The sequence below is a fragment of the Lytechinus pictus genome, chromosome 11 (assembly GCF_037042905.1).
Source record: "Lytechinus pictus isolate F3 Inbred chromosome 11, Lp3.0, whole genome shotgun sequence".
In the NCBI taxonomy this organism is placed as follows: Eukaryota; Metazoa; Echinodermata; class Echinoidea; order Temnopleuroida; family Toxopneustidae; genus Lytechinus; species Lytechinus pictus.
The window spans coordinates 8,355,419-8,365,747 of record NC_087255.1 but is presented as its reverse complement, the minus strand read 5'-3'; the positions used below and the strand labels follow the sequence as shown (position 1 = coordinate 8,365,747).

General features: G+C 39.8%; 1 protein-coding gene across 2 annotated transcripts; it reads left to right on the top strand.

The window, feature by feature from the left end:
- The first annotated feature begins 342 nt into the window (after nucleotides 1–342).
- On the top strand, nucleotides 343–9,770 carry LOC129270769 (transcription factor atf-2-like). 2 transcript variants are annotated; one of them, XM_054908095.2, is made up of 2 exons: nucleotides 343–590; nucleotides 6,131–9,770. In XM_054908095.2, the coding sequence occupies exon 2, from the start codon at nucleotides 6,210–6,212 to the stop codon at nucleotides 8,292–8,294; it is 2,085 nt and encodes a 694-aa protein (XP_054764070.2). In that variant the 5' UTR covers nucleotides 343–590; nucleotides 6,131–6,209; the 3' UTR covers nucleotides 8,295–9,770. The 2 variants fall into 2 exon arrangements, with proteins under 2 accessions (XP_054764070.2, XP_063962662.1); XM_064106592.1 differs by having other exon boundaries at nucleotides 366–586.
- Nucleotides 9,771–10,329: the final 559 nt, after the last annotated feature.

The window sequence follows — 10,329 nt, the reverse complement described above, 5'->3', positions numbered from 1 at the left end:
TTGAGAGGCACAATTAAAATTTGTAACGGAAAAATGCCGTTAAAACAGAATCATGCCCCCCCCCCCCCCCTTCGAAAGTGAAGACTTTTTTGCATGTCAAATCATTTCGTGGACGAAATTCCTTTAATCTTTGGTTGAAACCCTTTTTTTTTTTTCTCGTCAAAATTTTCCTTGGGAAAATGTGCCACCCCCTTTCGAAAAATCATGGATCATAATGCCTCCATGGTTTAGTAATAACCAAAACAAAATCAGGGTATGGATCTTAGACTAGACGATGATGCAAGAAGATTTCGTGCACCCAAGATGATCTGCTGCGCATGCGCATATTGCCAAACTGGTTGCGTAACATTTAGTACCATTGCTCTGTTGGGAAGTGAGCTTAATCATGAAAGTAGGTTACGAGATCACCACTTGCCGCTCGTCGGCCAACACTTTTTCTATTTTGTGCATTACCAATTAACGTGCATTTTTGCTGTCGATATTTCACCATAACAAGCTGAGAACTGTTGTGACTTAAAATTCTTTTCATCTTCAACTGTTTGATATTTACATTGTTTAATTCATCTTCACCTCAGGACAGAGAGACGTAGGTAAATAATTCAACATTACTATATTAATTGCAGTCATACATGTCTATCAGTATCACTGTGTCTATCTTGTATCTTGTAAAAACAATTTTGCCTTCATCATTTCATGTTCTGTTACTATTTCTGCTATTCGTACGTTGTTTGATGGTATATATTGCAATAGTATTGCATCCCCGAAATTGCATATTTATATTCAATTAGGTGGGGGGTAGTTGTCCATGACTTTTTAGTCATGAATCTCATTCATAATACCAGTCTAGTCCCATGGTCCTGGATGCTGGATTCTTCTGGTTCCTCTCTGTCCAGCTCCTGATTATCTTCGGCATATTTTACCTCAACTTTGGTTGGTTGGTTGGTTGGACTGTAAAAAATAATGGGTAAAATTTTTACCAACACGAGGGTGATTATAAATTGTGTCCAACCAATTTGAGACAGTATATACCCAATGTGGGAAGCATATATGATATCGTCCAGTAAGGTTAAAAATAAGCAGCAATTACTTTTGAATGGGCAAAACTTTCATCACATTTGATAAATAAAAATGCCCCAAAAGAACTGCCCAATTTTTGTTGGACACATAATTTCCCTCATGGAGCACTTTTACCCATTATTTTTTAGAGTGTGGTCGGTTGGTAACATTTACGAATTTAGACATTATTACAAATATAATTTAAAGTGCAGAAGGTAAATTTAACTAACCGGGAAAATACAGTACTAAAGTAAATTAAAGGACATGTCCACCCAAACAAAATGTTGATTCGAATAAATTAATTTCACAAAACAGTTATATTCACATCCTGGTCTGTATGCAAATGAGGGAACTGATGATATCACTCACTATTTCTTTTGTATTTTATTATATGAAATGTTCTCATTAATTTTCTCCCAATTATCCTGTCGAAAAAAGTTTTATTCCGCCCTGAACATGTGGTATTACCATTGTTTCAACATTTTATTGTTCGGTCGAGTTGGTCCTTAATTGTCAAGTCTGTAAAAGTTGAAATATTGTACAATTAAAACATTAAAAAACAAAAGAAATAGTGAGTGAATGTATATAAATATTTTGTGAAAAATAATCGAAACTTTGAATTGTCATAACTTTCTAATTTTACATCCGATTTTGATGAAATTTAAGCGTTATGCTAGTTAGATTTTTCTCTATTTATTCAAATCTACACTGTAAAAAATTCTCTGAATTAGTAGTTAACATGTAATGTATATACGTAGAATTTATAATAATATTTGTAATTATTTCTCGATTTGTTTTCAGTAGATTTAACTTGTCTGTTAGTTTTAAGTTATTTGATTCATTTGGGTTCAATATACATTTACGAAAATTCACTTATTTTTTTTATATTTTTTTTAACAAGTTCACACCTAGTTACCATTTATAGCATTTCCATTTATTTGAAAGCAGGATAAAAGAGCATTTAGTAATGCCTTGCTCACTGGCATATCTGCCGCGGTCGGGGATCGAGCCCCGAACTTTTTCATGTATAGCTAGGCGCCTTAGACCACTCGGCCACGGCACCTCCACGCGTATTGCTAGCTTGCTTCGATTAAGTAAATCTAACTCCAATTAGGCAAAGATAAGTTTTACTTATAAAATAATGTTGAATGCACTTATATTTTTCAATTAACGCCTTATTTAAATAATATCTGAATATTCATTAAGAGCAAGTAAATGTTGAAATTTTTAAATAACTGTCATATCTACTTGTGCTTGAAATTGTTTTGGATAGGGGTGTGCAAAATATTTTCATTATTTTGTTGAATAAAAAAGAGCACCATTAAATAGTCAATCATCAGCAAATTTCAGATTTCTTTTTAGGTTTTCGGAAAATGTTATCATTATTCTCACCGTTTTATTTGTTGTGATGAAGCGGTCGCGTATAAGTTTTAATGTCAGTACCTATCATGTCCAGGTAAGTGACAACGCATATAGTCTAATTTTTGGAAAATGATGCCACTGAAAGTGGGGGAGCGGACTGTCGAATCTCGAAAGTCCACTCCCCCATTTGTTTTTTTTTATATTTCAGTGATTGTTTTTGTTGTAACTTAATTCACTTGAGTAAAATAGATGCAAAGTAAATTTTACTTAAAACTGCCAAACTTAAAAATACTTGAGAAAATTAAGGCAATTTTTTGCCTCAATTCTATTGGGTAATTTCAAATCATTTTTTCTTACAGCGTAAATTTTCTGGGAAGGACTTGACCTTTGAATATTTCACTTATTCACCCTGTGTGTGTGTTTATTTTTGGGGGGGCGGGTGCATCTGAGAGCCTTGCCAAAAGGAGAGTGGGAATGTTAAGATTGAATCCGGATTGGATCATTTTCTGCCCCAATTAGGCCAGTCGCTTTTTCCACGTCATGTCTTTGGTCTGCGTGACGAGACTATATCACCTCTGAACAGTGATCGTGGATTTCTTTTCATCAATAAGTTGTGACGCGTGTGATTACGTAACCACCATACAGAGAAGAACTATTTGCGAACGTTATATAACCATTGATCTAGATCTCTGATATAACAAGGAAAATACAAATATCTGTCCCATCTAGTTGTGCAATCGGGGGCTACGGTGCACTTTTGGGGTTGAACAGCAAGCGAGCGAGGCCAAAACAAATATACAAATTGCTATAATGATGAGAATAATTCGATGGTGAAACCGACTGGTATTGGCCGAACACTGAAAATTTTCGTCACTGAATGATGTGGCCAGCCATTTAAACGCTTTGTGCTTGTTTTTTTCATATATATATTTTTTTTTATAGACCTGTTCGTTTAGAAAATTACTTTCATAACTTTCATTTCGCAATTTGCCGACCAAGTGAACTCTGAAACTATAAGTGCGCCAGTTTGCGGATAGTGATCTCCTTCTTGAATGGGTTACTCTGAAGACAATAAAATGGTTTGCGAAGCGTGTCGGTATCAGCTTATTATGAATGAAGAATGATAGAGATCTAGTCTGACAAAAGGAGAATACCAACTTTTATTGGTTGTCTCAAAACTAGAGCAATCGATTTCGATAGACCTGCATTATAATTCAGCCAGAGAAGGTCTGGGATAGGACGATCCTTGGCCCCTGGTACACATGCGTCGGGTTTGAAGCCGACGCCGGCTTTGAGGCCGCCTTCACGCCTGCAATTTGGGCGTCCCCACCCCCGCAATGTCGTTCTGTGATGTAATTACTTCCTAACAAGCTATGGCGTATAAAGTCTGTGCGCTTAGACTATACATATCTGGATCACCTTCTTTTCAATAATCTCTAATCGCTGCTGAATAGACTATACATATCTGGATCACCTACTCTTCAATAATCCCCAATCGCTGCTGAATAGCTGGTGAAGGGAAAGGACGATCTAGTCTGTATATAAGCACAGACTCAAATTGTACCAAGTCCATCAAGACGAAACTCCAAACCATCTTTCTTTTTCGCTGGTAGTCTGCAGACACAGACCCTTGTTCGCAACTCGCTTGGTGCATAATGCAGAGTCTGAATTAATGAGACTAGATATATATACTGTGGCTGGCTCTACCGACACAGACATAGAGTTTGGCGTCTAGTCTTCACCATAGACATGGTTAAAGTGTCAAACATGACACTGTGCTTGCAGACTTCTTCACTGGGTAGCAGTCACGGTACTTGGTGAAATTCGCCTCGTACTACTTCAGCTAGTCTCTGCATGCATTTATGCATTGCGCGAAATTAGAAAAACCAAAGGTCTGCATGCAGACTGAGGACGATCTACCATTATACTGAAGAAGTGAAGTTTTCTTACCAAAAAAAATACATGCACTGCAAAGACAATGTTATAGAAACAAGAAAATACAAATCTTTGGTAAAGGGGGACCACAAAATAGCAATAGCAATAGCTGCTAATCGGGTGTGTCACCCTGAACATAATTATTACTCATTTACTCTTCAAAATAAATGGATACTGCATCAGCCCCGCCCTGATCTTTAATTCACTAATCTCCCTTTTACGAAGACGCTCAATTATGAAATCAAGCATCTCAATAACGGGTCTTGGCATGTAGACTATTACACAATGATTCTGATTACATAACCCTGAGCGTATGGGATCGGAATACTGTATTGTTTGTACAGGGACTTGTAACAAGTAACCTTCCCTGTAGAAGGGGAAGGACGATAAATCCGTAGTCACTTGCTTCAGACCCACAATCCTCTTGGCAGTGGCGGCATCAAAGGAGGGCAAAGAGATTTGTCCCTCCCCCCCCCCTTGGAACCACCGCTTTTACACTTGCCTTCGGACATTTTAAAAGTGAGATAATTTTTTAGAGTAAACACAAACACCTTTGCCTTCCACCCCCCCCCCCCCATACACACACAAACACCCTCACCCTCTTTTTTTTTTTTTTTTTTTTTAGAACAAGTGCACACCAAGTTACCAATAATGCCTATAGTATTTCCATTTATTTGAAAGCAGGATAAAAGAGCATTGCACATTAAATGCCTTGCTCACAGGCATAGGTGCCGCGGCCGGGGATCGAACCCCGGACTGTTTATGTATTGCCAGGCGCCTTTGACCAATCGGCCACGGCACCTCCAACCCTCACACACACACACCTTCACACTCAAAATCGCCCTTGATGGATTCAACACAGTTTACTGTAAATATAGGATGAACGGACTGAACATTTTGTTCTTAATTATTATCTTATACAGAATGGGGCCTGACGGGTTAATTTTACTGTCACGATCCCTAGCGTGACATCCCCGTCCCTCGAAATTTGGTGATCCTTGATCTGATTTCTGAGTGGGAATCTAGATCATGTTATCTTGTGCAATGTGCATACATTCTTCCTAGGGACTTGATTTTGGTTTTGTTTCCTGGAGGAATGCAACCCTTACCTCTTACTAGAGGTGGGCTATAGAGGGGTTAAAAAGTGGGTCATGTTTCATTACCACGCTTTCCATATCTCATTTGAAGCAGATTAATTTCCTGATCGATATTGACAACATTTAAAAAAAATCGGGATAAAATGGGGGCGGTGCCGTCCCCCAAAATTATATAAGTGGCGTGGTCTTAAAATACATAGTCATCGTCTGTTGATTTTTTTCTCATTCGAATGCCTGGCCCCATGGAAGACCAACAGCAACAACTATAGTTGCAGCTGAATATGGGCTACCAGCCGTAATGTTATCTCATTTGTATATACACAGGAGGCTTTACATTCTTTTTATAATATGATATGATCTTTTTTTAATCGTACGGGGAAAAAAAAGAACAAAGCCCATTGAGCTGATTTTGGTGTATATGTAAAACGAAGTTTTGAAATATCACCCAATTACAGCACACCTCCATAAGTAACTGATTTCAAGTTTATTGTAAATACAAAATGTAGGGTCATGGAGGATTTGCCGTCATGTCATCTACATGTAGGAATCACTCTTCCTCACCATATGCCCTGCGCAGCTGATGACGCTGCATTTGCGCCTCCAGACAAGGAAGGGGAAGGTTGAGGGGATTTGCTTTCGATAAGTAATTCCATGTTGTTATTCTCTTTTTTTCATTTCAGGTACCCGATATCTGATAGCATCGTGATGTGATATACCCACTGCATTCGGAGATTACATCGTACGACGTCATAACCAAGAATGGAGGACGACATAGTAGTACTGGAGACCATTCCGCCTAAGTATGAGACTCGGAGAAATGGACTGCATTGTTCCAAACTTAAGCGACCTCATCAAGCTGTCGAGAACTTGAAGACATCGTCACCACTCCACCAGAGACCGGTCCAGATGGTCTATCCTGCCGTTCAAAAGACCTCGGAGGATCACCGAATTAAGATCAGTGTTCGTATGGACTCGGATGCCGAAGAACGCTCCAGTACCAGCGATAGCTCAGAAATGGATGACCCGAAGGATACACGCGTGTCTAAGAATCTAATGGGCGGTTCGACCGGCAGACAACAACGTGATTTTGTTCCAGAAAGTACGAAGAACGAGAAATACTGGGTTAAAAGAATAAAGAACAACTTATCTGCGAAGCGATCTCGAGAAAAACGTCGCATGGCAGATATTTTAATGGAAAGCAAGGTGAGCAAGCTAGCCCAAGAGAATGAAGACCTTCGAAGTGAGCTGGCAAACATAAAACGGTTGGTACAGGATAGCCTTGTTAAAGAGCCTAAGCAGTTGGTGGCCATTGACGTCAGGGCACCACCACAAGGTCCTCAAAAAGAAGTTGTTGGTGCTCCCCAACATCCCGTTCCACTGGTACTCCCTACCTACCAGAACCCCTTGTCAAAGATCCCTACTCCTCCCCAGGAGATTGTACTTATACCCCAGTCGGGTGTGTCACAGTCACTTGTACCACAGCCAGTTGTACCACAGTCCATTGTGGCACAACCTGGTATACCTCAGACTGGTATAGCTCAGTCAGGTTTGATGCAACCCAGTTTACCACGATCCATTATGGTGCATCCAGGTTTACCACAGTCCAGTATGGTACAGCCCGGTTTACAACAGATTCGAATGGTACAACAAAGTTTACCACAGACCATTGTGGCCCAACCTAACCTGCAACAGTCTGGTTTACCACAGTACAGTCTACCCCGCCCATGCGTTCCACGACCCGACTTACAACAGTCTGGTTTACCATATGCCGTTCAATCAGTGGCCCACCCAACCTTGTCCCATGGATCTGGTCTCCAAGTCACCCCGTCATCAGAGAACGTGCATCCTTACAATCGCCCTGAGTTCGAGAATCATACGAGACGGATAATTCCTAGAGTACCGTCGCTCTTAGGAAGGACGCCTGTAAGTTCATCGCAAGGTAGTACTGACCAATCCTCAGAGCTATCCTCAAAAGAAACAAATGGTGTTACCAAAGTAAGATCACCAGGAGTGAAATTGAAAAATCCTGGTGATGTCCCATTAGGCAGGGTCTCCGAAAGAGCCCCTCCACTGGACAAAGCACTCACCAGATTTTCTAAGCCAACAGCAACTGATCTAGTAGCGACTTCTCCACATAGTACTTCATCCGAAACCTCTGAAACATCCCTTGCAGAAATCAACAAGCTGCCACATAAATTACGTGCCAGGTTTCTACGCTCACTTGGTCAACAAGAAGAAGGAGAAACCACAAACCCAGAGGCGAAGTCATCTCCCAAAGAACCTACACCAAGCAACGATCCTATCCTTATGAACATCAAACAGGAAAAGGATGAGATTCCACAAGATGATGGTGAAATGGAGATCGACTGTGTTCCCTCTGTCCCGCTGAATGTCCAGTGGGTCCCGCCGAAGACTGAATTCCATTCGAATCCGCTGAAAAACATCGATGACGAACTAGAACAGGCCAGAAAACTAATGCCCTATCCTAGCCCAACCATGAATCGCGCGGAGGCACAGGCCTATGTTGAACTTGCTAAAGCTGCTTCAGATTTAGTCGGTGCTCGACTTCAATTGAAGGACTTTTCTGCTCCGTCCGTCCGCCAGCTTACTCGTCAACGAACACGTGATATGAACCAAATTGAAAAGTATCGCGATAAACGCGTTCGAAACAATATCGCCGCTAAAAAGTGTCGCGACGCGAAACGATTGCTCAATGATTACCGGACTGCGCGATCGAATTTCTTTGAAGTTGAAAATGTGACTCTGAGAAATGAAGTGGAAGTTCTTACCAAAGACGTAATGAGACTCCGCGAACTGGTACGGAACAGACAGTTAACACAATAGTATAGATAATGTATATTGGAACCACTCAAGAGGGGAAACGAGGCATACTTGATATATTAGTATTATATGATTATCATAATTTCTTTGCAAGAAACTAGGTTGAAAGTTTGGTTTCAATCATTGATTTAATACATTTATGCAAACGAGTTGTTATTTTCAATATAAATACAGAATTCTCTGTCAGCCTGAAGGTTTTATACCAAGGCTTGCATACGAATTCCGAATAGAAAAAGGCTGATCTGCAACTACACTGCTCCATAACATATCGGGCTTGATGGATGGACTTCAGAATATTAATAAAACGATCTTTGTGACAATTCATGTAGATAATATAGGTACGTTCAGGGTTAAAGGTTGCTCTTCTACTGTGTGAACAATTTCTATTTGACATTAACTTAATGTTCATTTGTCGAAATTCAAAACATAATCTAACAATTGGTAATGGTATTCCAGTGAATGCACAAAAACGATGTGCACTTTTTTTTAGAGTTGCAATATTGGGATTCACTAACAGGAAGATTTTTGTGTCTGTATCATTGATTTACTGTCGTGGGAAACAGATAAACACTGAGGTCCATATATGATTTCAAAATTGCTAAGTGCATTCTCTATGTGAGAGAACCGCTTGTATTATCCTCAACATGTACACTTACATGCGTAAAGGGGAAGACTGCATGGACACTCGGTGAAACTTTGCCACAGATACCCTTCTGAATACTCTACATAGTAAAATTTCATATGGGTAACTAATTGCATATTAATGGCTATGCCGTTGTCCTCTTTATATTTTCTTAATTGCTTTCATTGCAAGTCATCATTGATTTGAGAGCACTGTATGTTTTCATAATTAAAAGCTATACTCTCCAAAATATGTTTTTACTCAATGTGTCGTCCTTTGGGGGATATAAACACTCCGTTCTTGATTTGTGATTTTACACACACACACAAACGAACGGAGAGAGACCCAACGGACACTAATCCGGATCCGGATAAATCTCACCCGGATTTATCAAAAGTTTGAAGTGTCTTAGGCCCTTGCCATTGAATAAAATAAGACGTTCCATGAATAATTATCTTTCTTTTAAAAATATACCCTAAAGGATTACATTTGACTTTCTGGAAAATAAATTAGGTCCCCTTGTAAGAGGTTTGATTAGACCCAGTGGAAGGTTCCTGAAATCACATTTTTAATACGGCTTTCTTAGTAATTTGCCCCCCCCCTCTTGGTTATCCCCATTTTATTCAGACGTAGTCAATGCTGCACTTTCAATGTTATTAATTTTATGATTACGTATTCCATTTGCTTGTGAACACTCCGAATGGTTGATTATTGTATAGACAGTCCCAAACCCCAACCGATAGAGTTGTGTTAATTTGATACATTCCCGAGTTCTTTATTGATGTACAGAAATATTATTTTGATGTCTTTTGATTTGATAAAATGCAATTAAATGCACTATATATGTTTTAATAGTACTTTTCTCACTTGAAAATTTGAATGTCTTTTTATGGTGTATATGTTTGCTGACGAGAAGTCAAGTGACTTTGATTAATTTGTGTGAGAATTTCCTTGGGGGTGCTGCGTGTATTGTTCTCCATAGGCAGCACCCCTAGGGATTCTGAAAGATAATTATGTAAAAATGATCATCATCACCATCATGGTGGTGGAGGTGATAATGATGATACCGAGGATGAGAAAAATGAGGATGTTGGTGGTGATGATGGTGGTGGTGATGATAATGATGATGCTGAAAAAAAAGGATGGTGATTATGATGATGATAGTGATGATGATCATGGTCGTGGTGGTAATAATGATGAGGATGAGGAGGATGATGATGATGATGATAGTGATGATGATCATGGTGGTGGTGGTGATAATGATGAGGAGGAGGGTGATGATGATGTGGTGGTGGTGGTGGTGGTACGTGTACGTGGTGGTGGTGGTGGTGATGGTGGTACGTGTACGTGGTGGTGGTGGTGGTGATGGTGGTACGTGTACGTGGTGGTGGTGGTGGTGGTGATGACCGTGGTGGT

Excerpts from the sequence above, each read along its gene's own strand:
- LOC129270769 (XM_054908095.2), top strand. The coding sequence starts at position 6,210 with ATGGAGGACGACATAGTAGTACTGGAGACCATTCCGCCTAAGTATGAG.